The sequence below is a fragment of the Lycorma delicatula genome, chromosome 12, assembly GCF_047948215.1.
Source record: "Lycorma delicatula isolate Av1 chromosome 12, ASM4794821v1, whole genome shotgun sequence".
NCBI lineage: Eukaryota > Metazoa > Arthropoda > Insecta > Hemiptera > Fulgoridae > Lycorma > Lycorma delicatula.
Genome location: NC_134466.1, coordinates 26,512,069 through 26,535,252, shown reverse-complemented (window position 1 = coordinate 26,535,252; position 23,184 = coordinate 26,512,069). Strand labels below are relative to the sequence as shown.

The 23,184-nt window shown below is 31.5% G+C and overlaps 1 protein-coding gene across 1 annotated transcript in view; it reads left to right on the top strand.

Annotated features, from left to right (window-relative positions):
• The window catches only part of LOC142332888 (uncharacterized), a 63,094-nt gene that overhangs the window by 17,121 nt on the left and 22,789 nt on the right, over nt 1–23,184 (top strand). The window contains exons 6-13 of the mRNA XM_075379579.1: nt 6,057–6,077; nt 8,178–8,276; nt 9,405–9,428; nt 11,475–11,516; nt 15,341–15,376; nt 15,696–15,731; nt 18,748–18,786; nt 21,610–21,651. Coding sequence (XP_075235694.1) covers nt 6,057–6,077; nt 8,178–8,276; nt 9,405–9,428; nt 11,475–11,516; nt 15,341–15,376; nt 15,696–15,731; nt 18,748–18,786; nt 21,610–21,651 — 339 coding nt within the window. The remainder of the gene's footprint in view (nt 1–6,056; nt 6,078–8,177; nt 8,277–9,404; nt 9,429–11,474; nt 11,517–15,340; nt 15,377–15,695; nt 15,732–18,747; nt 18,787–21,609; nt 21,652–23,184) is intronic.

The window sequence follows — 23,184 nt, the reverse complement described above, 5'->3', positions numbered from 1 at the left end:
ATAGCACAAGCTAAACGAGCCTTCAGTAAGAAATATAATTTGTTTACATCAAAAATTAATTTAAATGGAAAAGATTTTTGAAAGTGTTTGTTTGGAGTGTCGCTTTATATGGAAGTGAAACTTGGACAATCAGAGTATCTGAGAAGAAAAGATTAGAAGCTTTTGAAATGTGGTGCTATAGGAGAATGTTAAAAATCAGATGGGTGGATAAAGTGAAAAAAGAAGAGGTATTGCGGCAAATAGATGAAGAAAGAAGCATTTGGAAAAATATAGTTAAAAGAAGAGACAGACTTATAGGCCACATACTAAGGCATCCTGGAATAGGCGCTTTAATAATGGAAGGACAGGTAGAAGGGAAAAATTGTGTAGGCAGGCCACGTTTGGAATATGTAAAACAAATTGTTAGGGATGTAGGATGTAGAGGGTATACTGAAATGAAACGACTAGCACTAGATAGGGAATCTTGGAGAGCTGCATCAAACCAGTCAAATGACTGAAGACAAAAAAAAAGAAAAAAAAAGTAACTTGTATTTAATAAGTTCTTTGAATAAATAAACCTTGAGTTAATTAAGCACGTAGAATAAGGTGATACCTTGAAGAAGCAAATCACTTGAGCAAGTAGATTCATAGAATAAGTGATTAATTAAATATTTTGAATAAATAATTTCCGTGTTTAAAATTACACCTCAATTAAGTAAACACATTGGATATAAGCACTTGTTTGATTCTTTAAGACTGGTAACAAATATATGTTGAGTATTCGTCTACGAATTGTTTCAAAAGACTTTATAACGATCGCAACACGTACTAACTTGTCTGATCCTGTAAATATTTCTTACTATTAGGCCATGTTTCATCTGAAAAGGAGAAGTATTTTCATCAGATATTAATACTAAGTCTCCTTTATAGATGTTCCTCTTAGGAGTTTTCAATTTGTTACGTTGTTGCAATTGATTTAAATAATCCTTCGACCATTAATTCCAAATGGACTGCATAAATTTTTGCGTTAGTTGCCAAAGGCCAAACGATTAAGAGAAATCTCACTGAAATCAGGGTTAGGAATTGAGGTGAGAGGTGATTCAATAAGAATGTGTTGTGGATTCCTCGAATCTGAAGATACTTCATATTATCGGGGTGAATTAAAATATTTTTAAATCTGGTAAATTACAGTGTATAGTTTTTGAAAATTAATTATAGGATGTTGTTGATTAGTTGAAGTTTGAATAAGGAGACGAATCCATATTGAGTTTATGTAGTATTTATTCATTTGTAAAATACATTTTTGATTAGATATATTTGGTAGTCTTGTTTGTTGTAATTTGATTTCAGCCTAGTAATAAGACATTGAATATTAATAATACATATAATATTTTGAGTATTTGAAGTATATTGAGTAGAATTAATGTAAATGATTGATTGAATTGTTTAATGCATTGTATGTTACCGTTCGAATTTATGTATGTTCTAGAATCGAATCAGCTGAACTTTAGCGTTGAGAAAAAGAATTACAACAATCAAGGCTGCCATTACAATATTTTAAATAAGAAGAAAACATGGTATTAAAACTTAACAGATGTCCTGTGACAATCTAAGTGTTCCCACACGTATCGAAAGGCGAAGTTGATGAAGGGTTGAACGGTACAATTTATACCTTGTGATATAGGAAAGGAATGAATATTGTATTGATTTGATTTTGGAAGTCCTTTCATTTAAATATTGTAAACAATATCCACGGAACATATTGTTTGCAGCCTTGAAAGTTTGTTCGTAATGGGAAAATATTTGATTTGTTATACTCTATGAGAAATAAAGCGCTTTAATGCTGCAATGAATGCTTCCGATGTTAATTCTAAATGTACAGCCTTAATTGAAAGTCGTATGAACAGTCACGAATAAGTTTTTGGGGTACGGCGTTTGAACTCTGTCCACCTAATCATTAATTGACCACTATAATTGACAGCGCAAAAAGAGAACGGTTTAGGTGGAGTAATTCGATAATTGGGAATTTACCAATTTGGTGATCTAATATTTTAGCACTAGGCCGAAAGCATTTTATACATTTTTGAATAATAGATCGTATAACGATCCATTGACAATCCAGAATTTTCCAGAGTTTTGAAGTAATTGAATGCCGTCATATAAAAGTGGCCAATATCCACTTTGGACTGTAAATTTTGTTAAGCGTGCATTAGGATGCAAGATAAATTTATATTAATTATTTGAAGATAGCTGTAATTTTGAAGGTGACCCCCTTCTCAAAGCATGCCTGATAAAGCTACGAATGGATCGGAAGATAAATTCTGAAGGAGAATATTTTATCTGTGATAATCGTACACCGGTACAAATTAATCTAAATAATGATGAAAAATCTTCAGTAATATTTCTGAGTAACGGAGAAGCAAACGAGAATTTAATCACTTTATTCCTTGGTGAATGTGGACCTTTACAGTTTATACATCTTTCTTCTTAAGCACATGTACTATCAGCATATCCCGTACAACTGCAAAGTGCACAAACATATTCCATTTTGCAACCCAGACATTGGATGCAGCGTCTGGGATTTGGTATATATAGTTTCACACAAACTGAAAGGTAACCGTTATTCGGTCAAGAACGGCTGGGTTGGAAAAAGTCAGAACTAAGGATGATAATGGCACATCAACATAATTCTCTGATTAATTCTGAATTATGAGATGGGAGAATGACTGCTTATGACGGTAAATCCCTTCAGGGGTTGGAACGGACGGGGTGGTGTGGCGACCGGTAACTTCACAAGGTGGGTGTCTTCCCCTAGAGGGCTGAGATGACTACTTATGACAACTCTTCTGTAATTACTGGTAACTCAACGTCAGCCAAGCCATGACAAAAGAACACTTAGCTAAAATTTAGGGTGTTATGGGGCTAAACTATCATTTGGTTAGTCCATGTATACTTAAGGGATACTAACAGTTTTCATCATTGTTCTCCCTTAATTACTTTAACAAGCAGGGCGCCACTCCTGAGTTGTAAACAGGTTTAGGAAACCTACAAACTGTTTGACCCTCTTATTTTTTTTGAAGGGATAAATTTTTCTAAAAGATTTTACCTTCCTCGTATCTGAAAACAAGAAACCGTATTCAAGAAAATTTACCAGTCTCCTAACATTTTCAGTTTCTTTATCACTACTTAAATCTTCGGCTGACAATGTTGGTCAATGCCTCTTCAAACCCTTGTTTTTGTTGCTTTTTTTCAAACGGTTCCCCGAGTACCGATGATTTAACAGACTACTCCAGTAGAGTGCACGAGTATTGGAGCAAGGGATTCGTACAACTGGGTTCAACCTGGTGCTCAGAGAAGATCTTTGACACTCAGTACGTAGAGTCATCCACCCATTGACACGATAGTTTCCACCTTGAGTTACAGTTGTGTCGCGACATCACGGAGTATAGGTGTAAGAAGAACCAGTTTAGGATGCTGTTGTGTAGCTGTGTATGTCTATATATATTAATTTGTATAGTGTTCTTGTTTGGTGTATTTGGTTTTTATGAAAGGTTCAGCAACTGGGTGTCTAGTTTAAAGAAACTCTGCAGAGGATAGGGCTATGGGGACACAAACCCCCAGAGTCTTAAAGAGTAAGACTGCGGGAGCAGGAAATTGATCCTTGTTATCCTTAGTATTCTGATTAAGACATCTAGTAGCCAAGAAGGACGCACTGGCTGAACTAAAAGTTACAGTTCGTAATGTATAAGGTTTCAATTCTTGGTCAGCAGGACATGGCAATAAATTCTTAGTAGATTGCTGTCTAGGTGTGACCAAAATTTGCCTATACAATTTCATTGGCTAATCGGTGAAAACAATTATGTAGTTTAAATCTGAGAATTACTGAGAAAAGACTGCTAAACAATAGGACCAATTAGTAATGTATCTTTAAGTGATAAAATACATTAATATTTAGCTGAACCATGAAAAACAATTCGTTTAGTTGTTAAATTTGGCTTTTAATATGGAATGATGTAAGTGAAAGACGTATAAATCTGAATTAACTAATCATGTGAATTCAGACACTTGTTCTAAATTTTTTCACAAATTAAGTCACAATAATTGTTATTGAGAGAAAGATTGTGGTTAAGCTTGCTTTTCCCAAGCTTAAAAATCTTTGTTTGGCGTTGTTAAGCAAATCAACTAGTTTCATTTTAAGCTTACTTCGGAATATTGCAGTGAAACATCCATATTCATTTCTAAATGTGTTTTCTGAGAAGAGGTGTTTGCAAATGTTGCATGAATTAATAAATCATGCCTTTCCAAAAACATTTTACAAGTGTGTGTACTGACACATTCCTTGATAAAATGGTCAGGGTGTTTACAATTAAAATATTAGTTTTTTCTGAAGTTTCCTTGCAATCATTAATATTTATTTCTAAATGTTGTTTTACGTTTATAAATATAATAATTTGAATTACACATATGACAGAAAATTGACTTGTTATGATAACTAAGTAGCCAGTTTTTATGAGTTCATTAAATTATTGTAGTAAGTTGCCTTGGTTACCCTTTATAGTAACGTTAAATTAATGTTAACTAATGGATGTGAGTGAGGCATGGTTTTGAAATCCGATTTAAACGTAACGTTTTCCAATATTTGTCTTATTTTTTTTTAATTTCTGAATTTTTTGAACAAACTAATCTTTCCTTCCACAACTTACCTATGATAGGGTCTATCGTGGAAGTTAGAATCTATTACAAGTTCCGTCAGTTGGAAAATTCATGGCTTTAATTTAATTTGCGGATTAACTGATCATATTAGTAAACACAAAAATACTACACAAAGAGTCTCTTTGAAATGAATATCAAGAGTATCTCTAAATGATGAATGGCTGTAAATTATTACTAAAACTACTTTCTAATAAATTAATTGTCACTAGGTAATTCTCATTTGTGATGGGTAAATTTTTTATCGTTCAAATGCTGTATCCTTTAATGAAGAATAAAAATAATGCAACTATTAAAATAAGAGAGATCACTTGTAGAACGAACTAAGTCGTTAAGCATAGCAAAGTAATATTACTACAAAAGAATATTACTGTCAAATGATGGTAATTTGATTGGTGGCAACTGAATAGTATTGGCTAAATCTGTGAGATGTACTTTGACTTGAGTTTAAGTTATCACAAATATAACAATTTGTTAATGCATTCAGTTTACATTCTAAGGAACAAAATCTGAAGCCTATCGTTTTCAAACACCTTCAACAAAATTTAGTTCTTCAATTTAGATTGAGTAGCATCATTCTTTTGCGACATCTCACAAATTCCGTAACTTAATATTTAATGAGTAGCTGCCATTAATTTAAGGGTAAATTGTTCTGGATATCTGATGGATCAATCACCATCAGATGCATTTTTTTTTAAATTAAAAATATAACATTATATTTTCTAGTCAATTAAATTAAAATTATTTTCAACTACTAATCATTAGTTTGTCTGATAAAATTTGATTCATAAAATATAATTTAACGTAAATTCTGATTTAAGAGTCACATCTGTAGATAAAAATCCAATGAAAATGAATTAATGTAATGTTTTAGCAACTTTATACAAATTTGTTAATTATTTTCATTATTTTAACTTTACAGATGAATTTGTTGAAAATTTTTTTTGTAAACGTATCATTGTATGATGAATTTAAGGTAAGCTATTTTTATATTTGCTGAACATTAGGAGTATTTTATGTCCAGAATATATTTTTTTTAAATGTCCATAATTTAATACAATTTTTGTAAGTATGAGCAATTAAAGTATGTAGATTACAGCTGCAAGATACCACTTTCATTCCTATGACTTCGTGACGGTGCTGATGTAAAAGATTCCAAAACATTTATTCGTTTAGCAGTGTGAACATAAATACATCAATTTTTTATTAAAAAAAGAGGAATTAAAGAAGAGGATTTTCAGAAAGTATTAATTGTAGACATACTCATAGTTATTGATCTGTAAGATTTTTTACGTTATTCATTATTATTAAAGCTTGGATCAAATTTTTTGATGTATTTATTTTTATATATTTTATTTGTTTTACAGTAAATATTTTGAGAAAGATGTGTAAGTACCGATACCATTTACTTTTCTAAAATATAGACCTTAAGAACTCCTTAGGTTTACAAATATTATATCATTTGTAAATTATATAAATTTATTAAATAATAAATTTACCCATTCTGTAATTTACAAAAGAATAGTTTTATATACATTCATAAAAAGTTACCTATTATAATAGGTACCATTATTCAACTTCCGGAAAATTTCAACTTATCTTCGCATTTCACATCCCCCAGACTCAAAACCACCGCCAGTTCAAAAAAAAAAAAATATATATATATATATAGACACTATAACTGCCGTAATTTTGTCCCAATCACTTTCAAATCTATATATATATATATATATATATATATATATATATATATATATAAATGTTAAGTTCGTTTGTGTACAGGTTCAAAAACTCAAAATTTTCTGCACCGATTGAGCTCAAATTTTAGCACGATATATAACTCGCATCAAAGATTGTTTTCATCTATTTTTAATAAATCTATCTATCTATTTTTAATTTGTACAGTTTTTTCATAAATAAGAGGCCAATAAATCAGATGGAAATGTAAACAAAGGAAAACCAATCAGATCAATGAAAGATGGCCGCTGTCAAACACAACGACCAATCACAAAGAGCCCGTATGGCCGTTGCCAATGTAAAATCACAACTGATTAAGTAACAAATTTCTTTTGAATTATATTTAACAGCTAAACCATCTGTATTTTATTTAAAAAAAAAAAACCCCAAAACAACAGTGTCACCAAGTACAGTAAGTCACCAAGAAGGATGACTTACAGTAAATAAATTAAAACACCCAACTTTCTTATAGCCCAGATAGACTTAAGACTATACAAACAAAAAAAGTCGAAATAACCAAATACACAGAAAATAATATCCCTACATAATGACCAAAAAAAAATTTTTTAGGTTATTTTTTTACATATATATGACCAAACCATCGTTTTTGGTCATTTAGCGTTCTTTGCTATATAAAAGCAAAGAACAAAATTCACAAATAGTAACACTGAAACCACACAACTAAGTATTCGTTTTTTTTTTGTTTTTTCTAACCTCCGAAACCACCGTTATGCATTGCTTCAGATAATGATATGAATGATTTGTAGCGTATGAAAATGCCAAGCCTGACCGGGATTCCAACTCGGTACCACCGGATTAAAGCCCGAGACGTTATACTACTCGCTCTACGGAGACCGACAAACATATTCGTTAGGAGCCGAATAAAAACACGATTTACCAATATGACGTTGTATGTCAAACCAATTTTATACGGACTATAATTACTTTTAATACGCGAAACCCTTTGCAATGATTAACCATTAACTTAAACCTCTTCAAAAATTATTCCTTTTGAACTAAGCCACATTTTGATATCATTGTTTTTTAATAACACGGCTGGAATTCAGTAATGACCACTCAGCTTTAATTTTTAATTATCAGTCAAATTAGTTATATTGTTTATTGTGTTTTTTTTTTTTTATAATTCTATTAATTGCAATTCAATTTCTATGTGTTTACACATTACTTGTTTTAAATTTATAATATTAAAAAAAAAAAAATTGAACTCTTATTTTGACTTAAATTTTCGAAGTAGAGAATTGGTTGGTTGCTGGAAAGAAAAGGAAAGAAGAAGTGCATATTAAATTAAAAAATAGAACTTAACTTTCCTAAAACTGCTACAATTGGACGATCTGTTTGCAACCAGTGATAAAACAAATTTTGGAAATAATTTCAAAATTTCTTTCTTCAGTTAAAAATCATTCTTTCAATTTTAATTAAACTTTTCATCAAATTTTAATTATTATTGATATAAGAGTACAAATCCATAATCAAATACTTAATTTCTCTTATTAACGTACTTTTTGAAAAATATTGCTTATGATTTTGATTTATTATATTACGAAATGTAAGAAAACATATCGCTAGAATTTTATAAAAATATCAGCAAATTTGCTTATTGCATTATTTTTATCGAATAGAAAGAAATGTTAATAATACAACTTCTTTTCTAATTTTACTATCTAATGAAACACAAATTGAACATAATAATTTGTTTTTAATAATTTTCTTTGTTTTCATTTTTATTTTAGAATTCAATTAACGATTTTTGAGGAGCATCTCGGTGAAAAAGAAGTAAAATTTTTATCGCCTATTCTTAAACTTCTTAACGCAATCCCGGATACAATTATGTAAGAAAATACTATTTTTGCAATAAATATCATAAATTAACGGGTGGGCTGAAAGTGAGCCTCCCCATCAGTAGAAAGAAAAAAATTAATATATAAAATTTAAACAAAGCAAATATCGATACCTTATATCCAAAAAAAATTACAATGAAATTGTAAAACGTACGGATACGAAATAGGCTCGAACTTCACCTTGTGGAGAGCCTTCAGAGAGTCTGCGGTACCCATCGTGCACAGATTTTACGGTAACCCAATTGTTCAATAATCTGGCCTACTCGTTCTTTAGATATGTTTAATGGAAGATTCGCCGGTCATCTTGAAGCAAATCGTCGTCCTCCCTTCGATGTTTCTCGTCAGTCGCAGAAACCGGTCGTTCGCTGCGTGGGTGCGTCCTCAATTGTCGCTTTACCAGTTTCATATTCACTAAATTTCAACGCCCACCTATGAACAGTACTCCAGTCAACAGTTTCACTACCGTAAACCGTTTTTAAACGATGTAAAATATTAGTACGATTCACATTTTCTGCTGTTAAAAATTCGATCACCGCGCTGTTTTATCCGTGTTGACATATTGGCCGCACTCGACTCCAATTTAACTGTTACTGAAAGCAAACTGATAAAACGAATTTCAACGCATTTTCGCAGGTTTGAAAAGGAGGATTTTAGCTATCAACTTTGCACACTAGCTAGTGTGGAAACTTTATTAGCCGAGCCTCACAATTTACACAAATGATGCAACGCTGACGTGATCCACCAGGTTATAATCTCATAAAAATACGATAACACAAGTTACGTAATTTTATAGATACGCATGCAGCTATCGTAAAACTCATTCGTCATAATTTAGTAATTAAAAATCATAAGTAATTCGTAATCTTTAAAATAAATAAGGCAATTAATAAAATAATGTTTTTGTCACATTACTGACACGAACCTCTTTTCGCTTAGAATAGTCATCGACAGAGGATTCTTATACCTCAATCAAAAAATTGTGTTATTTTTTCCAACCTATATTTAATACCGAGTCATCAGCTTATGGAACAAAAACAGAAAAAAAATATTAGTTAATAAAAAAATAAGATTGTGAATTTCAATAATGCTGTACTAAATTAAAGGTAATTTATTTTTCAGAATCAAAAAAGGAATAATATATACGTAAGTAATAAACAAGTAACATTTAATTAATAGATTATATTAACTGGAATTTTGGATTGTAAAATGCCTTCTTTTCTACATAATTGATCTAAAACCTCTTTTTTCATATATATTTTTTTCTTTTTCTATACCAATATACGAGTACTTAACCCTAACATTAGCACAAGCGTACAATAGACTTATGTTCACATCTCCAGCTGCCACTTCAGAAAGTCTTTAAATAGGGCATTTATTTAACGTAATTACACTGATGAATATTATATATATTTTTTAATCAGAAAATTTTGATTTAGAATATAAGCTTACAAATATTCAAGTATTTTAACAAAATTTATTTGAATATAAAATGTTGTACTGCAATCTGATACGATCTACTTTAACACAATTGAATACTCTGCCAGTTACTCATAGTTTTCTTGAGTGTGGCCTGCATTTCAGTAGAATAAATAAAGAAAAAGCACTGCGTATGTCTGTACAAGTATATTACAGAAAAGTATACGAGTATATTACTAGAAATAGTATATTACTTCTTAAGGACTGGGGAATTGCGAGAAAGCTTTTGATAGCGTTTCCCTCGTCATATCTTGTCGAAAAATGTTTTAGTGTCGTTACAAACATTTTATCAAAAAAAAGGAGCAGATTCAATATCACAGAACAGGTAGATTTGCGCTTATTCCTAACAAAACTGAAGCCAAATATTGATAATTTGCTGTCAATCCATCAAGTACATCCCTCCCATTAAAATTGTAACTATTTTGTGATTGTCATTGTAGAATTTACATTACGTTATTAATGTTTAATTTTAATTATATTACGACAATTTTATTATATTACATTGCAATATGATAATAATAATAATTAATCGTGTAATGATTGCATATTTGAATAAATGCAACACAAAAAAATATACTATTTTTCTTTTGCTTTTTACCACTCTGAATGGGAAGTTTTCTAAATAAAATAAGTGAGAATCGATTGCTTTCTTGTGCTGTGAGTAGATGTCAAAAATGTAAAGTTGGATGGAAGCATTTTTTTTGATCGGCCAACTTTACTTTTTTGACATCCACTCGCAGCACAGTCAATCAAAAATTAACCAATCAATTCTCACTTTTTTTCGGAAGCCGTTAGTTCGTGGAACTCAGCCGTAACGCAAATTTTCATAGTTAGATCTAATCTTCATATTTTCCGTCGACTGGAAAGATGGTAGAAATGTAGCTGCAGGGGGTCCACCGGAACCAGAAAAAATTTTAAATAGGCCTATGAGAAAAATAAGTTTGGGAACCTCTGATCTAAACCATCCAGAAATGAGTTTCCGTCAATTTCGAATCAACTATTTTAATACCGTGTTTAACTAAAATTTGAATCTTAACCAAAATAACTATATATTATGCGAACGTAATCATCCACGATATTGCCCAGATAATTAAATCCAAACATAATAAAGTTTTATAGATTAACACACTAAAAATCATTAAAATTCAAAATCACATTAATTGACAGCAGACGAATATCTTTTAATCATATTTGTCAGTACATTTCCGAGTGTTTCCAAATCCCTTAAATTTGATATCCACCAACTTCTTGGACCGTTCTCCTTCCTATTGTACATTTTTTTCCGATTTGGAATCTTCACAACTGTTCCTTTTAGTAAACAGTCTGACTTCGTTGAGAAAGTATTTCGAGAGGATCTCAATATTCTACACCGGTTCGTCACGTAAATTTCCTTAAATATGCAAAGTTCGTAATTTTTTAGGAGCATGAAATTTTTTTTTTTTTTTTCAGTTTTTGTCTGAATCTTCAGCGTCCACTGGACCATTTTTCATCAGTAATGAAATTTCACTAAATAGGAAGGTCAAAGATGGCGGAGGTCTTGATTTCTCTTAACATACAGCCCTTGCGGTGCATTAACTTTAGGTTCATATATTTCAGTTGGTAGTGTTTTTGCCGTTTCTTTGTAAATTCTCAAATCGTTTTTGTATTATGTATTTAAAATTATTTATAAATGACTTTGAAATTATATTTAAATAAATTTACATTTTCTTTCAGTAAGGCAGTTTCGATAGTATCAGGAATCGATGTTACTGAAACGTAAGTAAATTTTATTATATTTTTTAATATCATGATGAACACAGAGGTTGAAATATGAACAAGAATTTCATTTACGGAGTTCAGTCAAGTAATTTGCTTACTAATTTATATGCAATCTCCCACTACAGCGATTCGTACATTCCAATTCTCAGGAAGTGAAATTATTTTTCTCAGAAGTGAAACCTTTCGATCGCGCATCGACCTACCCTTATACATTTCGATAGCTTCTTATTTGAATCGAGTTTCTTCGCATTGACAATTCCTTAAGTCGAAAAATATAAAATTTCCATCAAACTTGATGGAAAACGATTAAGTCAATGATAACTTGATGGAACTATCTCTACGCCGTGTGGTGGGTGGGTAGCACATTCTACTTGAGTTCTTACAGAGCTTCCAAGTTAAAGCAGAAATATAACAATGAACATTGTCCTCTTGGGTCAAGACCTTCCAGGCGTCCCTTCATCTTGAAAGACAATGGCGTAATACTTAATGATGACTGTTCTTTGTTCTGTAAGGATGTTGTGGTAGAGTATCCTTCGCTAAAAAGAATCCCAAAGTACATCCTCATTATTTTACCAGAAGAAGAACTAGGTTTTGTTTCGTGTGATTGAGATGTGCTCGGAGGTTGTCACTGGATATTCATGTTTTGATAGTGCGGCAAAATAGTACATCGATATTTCATTATAGTTCTGTTGTTATACGGAGTCTATGAGTTTCTCTTCCTTTTCATGTTACTACAGAAATTTTGAGAAACTTATTTTCCAATATAAAAAAACTATTTATAAGGATGGCATTCATCATTTAATGAATTCCTTTTAATTTATTAATTTGAATTTTACTTAAACAAAGCATAAAATTTTCAGTACCATCATTAGAAATATTTTTTGAAGTCTAAAATTGTACTCTAGGACCCCTACATTTATCAAAGAATTTATTTTCATACTACATCACTGTTCCATCGATTATGCAAAATTACATGTGAAATAAATCAAACGTTTAAAGTTGTTAAAATTGGCGCTGACTCTTTTCATAATTTAAATCTTGATTCTTTGTTATTATAAATATTTTATTGTGATTGAAATATTATTTGTATATATATATATAACATTAATTGTTTGAACATGATTGAAATATAATTTTAATTATAACAGTTTCATGGTAATTGTAATATTTCTGAAAGTAAAATGACTGGAATAGAACTGGAACTGAACTGAGGCTGAGCTGGAACTTAACTGGTGTATCACAGCGTAGGACTGAACTAATGTAACGGAACAGAACGCAAGGATGTCGGAGGGTGCAATACCCTCATACTTTTCCAGTATATGGACTTGCGTCCGTTGCTGCTGGGTGATTCTATTATACTGGCGGGTTATTAATAGGAGATGGCGTTGATTCCTTTGGTGATGTTTGGATTGCGTTCCGATCCAACAGAGCGTTTTAGCGGTAGGGACACGGCGGAATGATGTGCTAATAAGCCTGTCTTACGTGACGCGCCCCCTTTCTGCCTAGAGTAGGCTGAAATCGTTTGTTAAAGGGACTGAACTAATGTAGTGAAAAGCCAGCTTGTAATATATTTATGGGGCCGCTGATTCGTTGGGAGCCGAGTGCATCGAAAGGATCCGAGTAACGTGTAAAGAGCCGAGTGAATCCGAACGAAGCTGAAGTTCTTTAAGTTTAAAAGTCCTATATTAAATAAAAATTAATGTTCCAAAAATTTAAACAGGAGCAACAAAAAGTGAACATTTATAAGAATATTTAAAAATTAAATAAGTCATTTAAATAACCCTGAGTCTTAACAAACGTAACACTTTTTTTCTTTTTTTTTTGTAATTTTGGTCGAACGAAGATCGTTTTTGTATTGAAATTAGATAAAAATTTTATTTTTATTTATTGTACCTTATATTTTGTTATATAAATATTTATCGTTTCTATGAATTTGTGGTGGTTGGATAGTGCCCTCTGCCAAAGGTCAAACGAAGTAGTTTAGGGAGATATATTTCTCATGCGTAGCAAAGGAAAATATTTACAGTTTGTTAACATATCAGAGTAGTTTTGAGATAAGAAATTTGTCCCATAACTTGATTCCTCTATTGTAACATATTGTTTTTTTTTTTTTTTTTTTTTTTTTCAATTGAATTCAATTTCGTTTAACATAAATAATGACAACATTATACAGATTTATGACAGAATAAGAGATGATATGTGATGACTTATTGGACAGATTTTACGACAATCATTTTCTTGCACTGAAATTATTTCAAAAATATATAGGTGAATTTAATAGAATGGAGAGGGTAAATGTGGTGATATTATTGGGCATTGAGGTCGGTGTAAGAAATATGCATGGAAGCGCACTGAATGTGCTTTCAGTATTGAAATTTTGGTTGTAATTAATACATTTTATATATTATCGACGTAGATTCTTAATGCCTGGAATCTTTTAACAACACATCAGATAATGTCTTGATGAAGTATTGGAGAGAAATATTGTGAAATGCTTCTCGGCAATAAAGACTTTTCATAATGCAGGTACTACATTTAATTGTTATGTGATCTTTGGTCCCTTGAACGGCAAACTAAAGGCATAGGTAAGAAAAACTTTAGGAGGATGTACAAATTTTAAATTATAAGCAGGTAAATGCTGCATTTCAGGTCATTAGTTCAGCACTTTACTGTGTCGGATTTAGTTTGTACACTTGCTGTATTCATTTTTGAAAAACATTGGACAGGATTTTACATACAAAAATGATGGAATTTTAACAATGATAACGATGATTACGATTTGTCTTATTTGTTATTTCTTCTGGAAAGTTGGTATTAAAGTAGCAGTCTGCACAGGTAAAATTCTTATACATTTTCTGTTCACTGGGATTGCATCTTGCCTTCGAAACAATAAATATCGAAAGCATTTATGATTTTGAACACGTAATTATTTTTCTATCATAGCTAATCATAAGTTGTTGATGTTTCATATATATCTAAAGAAAAATATAACACAAAAAAGTGCCATAACCTCGCCAGTAATTGAACTGAGACCATTCAATGTAAACGTTAACATAAAATACACTACAGTAACTGATCAGTCAGATTTTTAATATCCTTCAAAGAAGTGAATAATGTAAGCTCTATCTTACAGTATTGCATGTGAAAAAAAGCATATTAAAATCGATATTTTCAGACGTGCTTTAGAATCAGCATATGTGTTACATTTTACTATGATATTGTCCATAAGGTTTGACAGTAAAGATTATTTAAAAACATAAACTTTTGAAATGATAAACCGATCCAGAATAATTTTTTATAATTTTTTTCCAAATATTCTGTCATCCTTGTGGCTATGTTCACTGAGTTACTGGAAATGCAAAAATAGGTTCTGGTTAATGCTTTAGTAGTTCATAGTTTAAGTGTTGAATTGCCATATGATGATGATATATGATAATCGATTTCTTATAATGATAATCATTACGCATTTAAAAAAAAATTTATCCTTTTTTTTAAAAATAAAAATGATTTCTTGTTTATCCTATTTCACTAATTTCTCCAATGAATAAACCGATTGGCTTCTGTATTACATAAGGAAATTAAAATAAAAATAATTTATACAGCATTTTTAGACAGGCCTAACTATGATTAAACAGATTGTAAGAGTTGTTTCATTTAATGGATTTTCTTATGTACAGATAAATTTTGAATGTATGTAATAAAATTATTCTTTATACATCAGTTTTAATAATTATTTATATATTTACTATTAAACTGTTCACAAAATTTCATTGTATTAAATAAATCAATTGGATGCTGATAAAAACCTTTTCTAATTTCAGAATTTCAACTGATGCTACGAATAGCAACCAAGAAATGTAAGTGCAATTACTTATTTATTGAAGTGTTCTCATGTTGCATAAGCGTGTGTCTGTGTGTGTGTGTGTGTGTGTGTGTGTGTGAAACTAAAATTAAAGTATTTTACACTGCATTTTTAGTCAGGTTAGATTGTAAGAGATGTTTTCATTTAAAGGATTATTTTATGTACAGATAAATTTTGATTTTATATAATAAAATTATTGGTTACACCACAGTTTCAATAATTATTTATATATTTTCTAATAAACTGATTACAAAATTTCATTGTATTAAATAAATCAATTGGATGCTGATAAAAAAAACCTTTTCTAATTTCAGAATTCCAACTGATGCTAAGAATAGCAACAAAAAAACGTAAGTACAATTTCTAATTTACTGAAGTGTTCTTATATTGGATAAACGCACGCGCATGTGCGTGTGCGTGTATTTGTGCTATGTACATATAATCCTATTAAATAGGATAATAGTATACCAACAATAATGATGAAATACATACTGAACAACTACATTATATATGTCTGAGTGTGTGTGTTTATCATCAATACACACGCACACACTTCTATAGATCTATGATATCCGTTGTAATGTTCAATGTAATCCAGATTCATACATAGTAGACTGCAAGTTGAATACTTTTATAAATCAGTAGTAAGTGACTCTACTATTTTGATATGTATTTTTTTTTTGATGTCACAAAAAAAAATGAATGTTGTTCATTAAAGTATATAGTAGTATTTAGAAGTAACAAACAGTAAATTAAAATTGTGAACCTTCTAAAAAAATTATGTTTAAGATGATTAAACTTTATGGAACAGATTACTGAAAATAATTCGAAAACATATTATTTTTACAAGGTAAACAAAAATCCATCAAATACAGGCGTTTTTTATTTTAAAAAGCGTTACTTAAAAGCTTACTGACAGAGGAATTTCAAATATTTAATTTTAAATATTAATAAGGTAACAAATTGCAGAAGAATTGGCCCCAATAAAAAACCCATGAAAAGTATCAGTGGTGGAACAGCGAATACTACGAAATAGTGGAAAAGAGATATCATGCAAGACTGTTATATCAATCCCAACAATCAGAAACATCTTTCCAAAACCTAGCAAACAAAGAACAGTAACCACACCAACCCTAAGGAGAATAAGAAGACAACACCATATAGACATACTGAAATCAGTGAAAGAAAAATTCGGCAAAATGCAGTCAAGGGACTACCACAACATCTTCAAAAAAACTCTAAAAATACGAACCCACAACCCTTCTAATGAAGGATGAAAACCATAATCTGTCCCGTAACGATAAAAACAACGCGGAAAACCTTGCAAAATATTTCAACAAACTCCTAAATTGTGAAGAACTGACCGAACCCCATAAGAAAAGCCCCCCCAATAACAACACTACCACTAAACAATAACCCTCACGCAATAAAAGAAGTCTACCAAGCACGATGTGAAATGAAGGCAAAGTGGCGGGAGAAGATCAGACCTTTCTAAAAATCTTGAGACATGCAAGAAGAAAAGAAAAAATCGCCCTTCATCAGCAGCTTGTCAACATCTGGATCAAAAAACAACTAGAAGAACAGTGGATAACAGCCCTCTTCCACCCGCTAAACAAAAAAATGGCCAAAACAGTCCGTAACAACTACAGGTGAATTTCACACCTAGACACAACCCACATATTTCTTTCAAGAATCATCCTTAATAGGATCGGTCCACAACTCCAGAAAGAACTAGGAGAATACCAGAGAGGTTTCAGACCTGCGAGGAGCTATCCAGACCAGATCATGACTCTCAAGTTAATAATAGATTACAACAGTAAAAGAAGCAGAGTAGTGGTGAAAACAATTATGGACTTCAAGAAAGCCACAAAGAATCCCTACTAAAAATTCTGAGATATCTCGAACTACATCTCAAATTAATAAACATGATAAAACCCACCCACACAAACACTAAGTCAAAACTGAACTTCAGATGCGAACTCTCGGAACCATCTGAGATCAATATAGGACGGTGCCAAGGAACGGACTCTCACCGCTACTAATTAACTGCACTCTGGAAATTTTAAGGAGGGACTGGCTCAAAAAATGCTCTCTAAAAATAAAAAATAACCCAAAAAAAAAACAAAACAAACTGCCTAGGTTTTGTCAGTGGTCTAGGCAGTACTAGCAAATGACATCAACGAAGCTAACAGATATTAGAACTTCAAAATATTGCAAATAAACTGGCCTCAAAATATCATTCGAAAAGACAGAAATTATGCCCCCAAAAAATTAAAAATAGTAAGCATAACGTCAAAATGATAACCCAATTTAAATACCTTGGAGAAATAATAACAAACAAGATAAAAGAAAAAACTCAATTCAAACAACAACTATACTAGCTGGTGCACAAAAATTAACCTGATAATAATAAAAAAGTCTATCCATAAAGTCAAATGAAAGACACTGCAACTGAATTATAAAGCAGAAAATCACATATGCAGCAGAAGCACTAATACCTGAACGAACAATCAAACCGACAGACTCCGGAAATTCGAAAGAAGAATTGGAAGAAACTGCATCAACAAAAAGTACCAGAAAGATGGGCATTGGCTGATCGTCTCCAACAACATCGTGTGCAGAGTTAGAATCCATCACTGATATCATGCATAAGAGGAGACTAGGATGTCTCAAATGCAGATTCAATATTTCTGAAACAGCTGGTATAGTCCAATCTCGATGCGAAAAACACTGACAGGATACTGATGGATCAGATAAATAAGAGGGGATCTAAATTGAAATTGGTTTTATACCAAAAGACACCACAGTCAAGAAAGAATTACACAAAAAAATCAAACCCAGAAACAATCGATTCACACTCCCAAGAAAGATATTCACACACAAACCTTTTCAACACCCGCAAGGACACGAAGATTAGAACATATGAAAAAGTGCTGGAAGAACGCCAAGGCCTGAACAGTACTTCAAAGAAACTTTGATAATGGACTGACTAAAGTGATGGCATGCGGTCATAAAAGACGAAAAAAAATTATTGCAGATTGATGTTCGATAACTGTCAAATTCAATTTCTAGCAGAATATCTTATTGTTCCTGGGATTGCATCTAGCAATCCCAGTGAATAGAAAATAAATAAAATCTTTGCATAATTATTTATTTTAGCACTGCATATATTTTTTTATTACTGTCACAGTTAAGTGACTGGATTGTTGATTATCAATATATTTCTTTCACAACCACATTCTGTTTCACACACTCCAACTTCAGCTTCCTATACAGTTGCAAATTAATTTTGTCTATAAAAAATAAAAAAAAATTAAATTTTATTAATTATGATTCATTTTAATATTTATTTTTCTCATTTTTCAGCTCTGTAGATATTTCTTCCAGAGTACTGAGTAATGCCAGGTATCTACCTACTATAAGTTAATAATATGGCTTTAATAATTAGTAGTTTTAAGTAATCTTTATTTCCAAACCCTATGGTGTTAATTTTTATAAATTAAGTTTACTTTTCTGTAAAAACTGCTTGACTTAACAATAATCAATTGAAATATTCAATTTAATTTCTAAAACAATCTGCTGAATATTTTAGCAGATGAGGAAAATTATAACTATAGTGTAACGGAATGCTGATTCTTGTACTATTCTACTTAAGAGTGTACTCAACTTCAGAAAGTATTAAAAAACAAGATGGTGAACAAAGGTTTTAGTTTTTCTTTTTATCTCTAAAGGCCTCTTTTACTGGCCCTCCCACCAATTACAAAAATATGGAATATTGATATTTGTATCGATCTTTGTCAAATTACAATCTACCACAAAAAAAATGTAAAATTATTATCTGGGAGTTTCAAGCTCTCTTGCAGCTGAAGGGCGTCTACCTCCCAAGCCTTCTCGATCAAATTAGAAATATTACATATTTGAATTATTTTTTCAACATGACCCTAAAATTATGATGAGTTTTGTGATTAGCATAAAAATATTTATTTTATAGATATATATAAACTTATGGCTGCAACTCGACTAATATTTTGTATTTTCTTTTGGTGAAGAAAATTTAATCTCTATTAAATCACTACATCACCCGCTATCTGAGAAAACTCCCAGTTACCATTTTGAAATAGAAAATTTTGGGAAAAGTCATAACGAACATCTTTCACCTAATAGCCAAGGCTTATTGAAACATTTTATTAAAATTGAAAAATCCGTTTGGCTGAACCTTCATCAAAAAGTCGTGTTAAAAAACTATCTCAGTTCATTCAGTCACTCTTAGTTAATTTTTATTTTTTGCAAGTACTGCATATTTCAGTATTTAAATATTGCAATCAGCCTTATCCAAAAATTGCAGTCAACCATTAACTCTGTATATTTAATACCGCTTCCCAATTCATGATTTTGGTTATATGATGTTAATCTTATGTCTTCACAAAAATATTTCTTATTGAATTTGATATTTAAATTGTTAGTATATGACCAGTTTTTGTATTTAAAATTTGTTATCTGTGTTAATTTGAGTTTGATTGTGGTTTTTTAAGCGTGCTTCAGTGCGAAGTGTTTTGTTATTTCTATGTTGATGGTGAGTAATTCACCAAAATATTGTGTTTCAATATTTTTTACTTTCTCATCTATAGCGATGAATGCTGATATAGCAGCTTCTACTGTATATAGATGAAAGTATATAGATCAGTTACAAAAAAAAAAAAAATCGAAAAAATTGTTTTTTTTATTTATGTACTGATGAGAAATTGTTTTTCTTTTCGAATTTGGCCTTCGAAAGATAACATTCTTTTCTTCACCTTCTTCGCAGTTTTCTCTTTACGCAATATTTCTTTCGTTCCTGCCGTTCTCTTCTTTTTTCGCACTTTCTTGAGCACCGTTATATTTTTTACTTTTTTCATGAAAGCCCAGTATTGATTAAATTTTCTCTGTATAAAATTTTCTGCCTGATATTTCATTTTCTGAGATGTTTTGGTTTTTTATATCGATTTTAGGCGGTTTCGCCCAAATAATTTCGGTTTTTCTTTTATAAAAATAATTAAATATTTGTTTGTAAGACGACTGTTGGTCTTTCTAAAAACATCTGCAAGTAAAAATAAACGTTGTTTTTTTCATTGTTATTAAATTTTCTGTAAATTTCTTAGTTACGTCTCAGTCTATAATTTCCGTTTTGATAACCGGGCCTAGAATTTTCTGAATTATACTTCTTTCGAATTTTTAAGTCTTCCATTTTTAAATTTAAGCATTCGTAGGCATAAAGACATGATAGATTTATAAAAATATTGCAGTGCCTGATATTTAAATTTTTGGAAAGGTATTTTATATTGTAAATATTTTTTTGTTATTTCGTTGAACTGTCGTGATTGGAGATCGTGTTTTTAATGAAATATAACATTTTTAAATTTATTTTAAACTAAAATCCATCTCGGAAGTTACCCATTGCATTTAAAGTGTAAAAATCTTAATTTTGTTATACACCTTACTCTAGGTTTTCTTTAAAAAAAAACAAAAGTTCAGTCAAAATTTTAACCCTCTACCTAGAAAATTAAAACTTTGTTTATTCAGAATTATGGCAGTATCTTTGTACTTTTTAAACAATTAATTTTTTCCCCACTTTATTATCACCACTTAAGAATTATTTTCTTAAAAATTCATTTTACCCGAACACTTAACCTTGAGAATGGGAATCCGCAAAACACAAAAAACATTTTTATACAATTTAAACTTTTTAATGCTCAAAACTTATTTTGTTAAATAATAGTCACAATACCTATCCTCTGTGGGTGGGGATCTCCCTAATTTTTAATATTTTATATATTATTTAAAATCAGTTTTAGGGAACATTTTAATCAAAAAGGCTTCCTGATGCATGAGCCTCATTATAAGCGGTCAGACACATTTTTAAAAAAATGTTGATGCTAATATACTAATATTAAAAATGTCGGTTATCGCTTTACAACTGCTATAATTCAGAAATGAATTGAGTAACTTGACCAGCTTAGCCGAGAAATTTATGCAATTCATTGTTGGTTTTTTTTTTTTAAACAGAAGACAGCATCAATTGTGAAAGTTAATTGTATTGTTCGTGTTGATTGCTATTATTTATTCACTTTATTTTATAGCCTTATATTCAAAGATTCAAGAAGATATTTCAGGTGCTGCGGAACCATCAGGAAATAAAGAGATACAAATGAATATTATTATCATATTTATCTTGGAATATTTCTGTTTTAGGTCTCCAAAGACAAGTAAATATGGTTCTCTTGAATACGTAATGTAAGTATTTATATTCTATAACCATGTGATCATCAAATACGTATCCTAATTGTCATCATTTTCATTGAACATGACATTTCAAAAACTTCTTTTCTTGTTTTCATTTTTACCTGAAATTCGTGTTTCACTACAATCCACAAATTTATTTTTAAGAATATCTAATTCGGAGATCTTTTTTGATTTCATCTGGTTGTTTTCCTAAAAGTTTTTGTTGTGTTATTTTATAACATTTCAATGTTCAAAAAACTATTTTTAAAATAGACTAGCCTGCGGTTACTAGGACTTATTTACCTTAGTCCCTTAGTTAAGGGATAGAGAATGGAATAGCTTTAGAATAGAACAGCTGTTGTTATTTTATTATCTCAATCGATTTAGTAAGTCGATTTCTTTTTTATAAAAATAATTTAATTTAAAATTGTATTTATAACACCAGTTTAGAGTATGGAAATTTTTAAGAAAATTTACCCTTCCTTAGGCTTGTTTGTTTACAACTAGACAGAGAAATTTTCGTCTGTGGATTTTTCGAGAGCAGTATTAATTGATTCTATTTTGCGATTAATTACCTATTTATAGATTTTTTTTTGTTTTTGTTATACTATACACTAATTTTTGTTTTTGTTGTACTTTTATAATTTTGGTGATTAATATATGGCTGACCCAGGTCGGCCTGAGGTCAAGGTCCCTAGTGATGAAGAGGGATTCTCTACGGTTGCGGGTCGGAGATCCAGCAGAAGAGGAGAGTCAAGGGTCACGGTGCAAGAAGTCATGTCTGATAGCAGCAGTGGCGACAGAATTGAAGAAATGATCGTAGAAGAAATTCAGTGCGCTGATCGCCTGATTTCCAAGAGTAAAAGAAGACAAAGGGGAAAACTTTGGTTCGACCCCAGCGGAGGGTTGTTGATTCGTTTGGTCCATCTAGTAAGGATTATGGCGATGATTTCCCGTCTCTCCCGGTCGAGTTAGGAGACGAACAGTACGATGGGCAGCGTCCGACTAAACATTCCGGGAAACATCGGCTACTCCAGCCTCTGAGGGGACGAAAAACACAAAGCTGGTTGGAGATCCTTGTACTCGACGGAGGAGGCCTCTCCCACCAACGGAAGGGACAGGGAGAGGACGTATATCTCCGGGTGGGGGCCGATAGTGGTGAGACCGAACAGACGACCAGAGACATCGCCGGCAAAGTGGAGGGTGTTACTATGGACCTGACTGGAAGGGGTGGAAGGAGGGTCCACGTCTTAGTTAAGGACGTGGATGCTCTTACCACGCAGGATTAGTTTTTTTGGGGAACTTCGTAAAATAACGGGTAAGTCGGTCACTATAAATGTTTTATCAATGTGGCCGGCTTATCGCTCAACGCAGATAGTTTCATTAGCATTTCCGCCCATCCTTGCGGACATAGTGCTATCTGATGGGCGTGTTCCCACATCGGGTGGGTGGCCTGTCGGGTGATGCGGCGTACTCCGACGACCTCTGCTTTAGGTGTTGAGTACAGGCCATAGGGCGCAGTTGTGTACCGATAGGAGTGCCCAT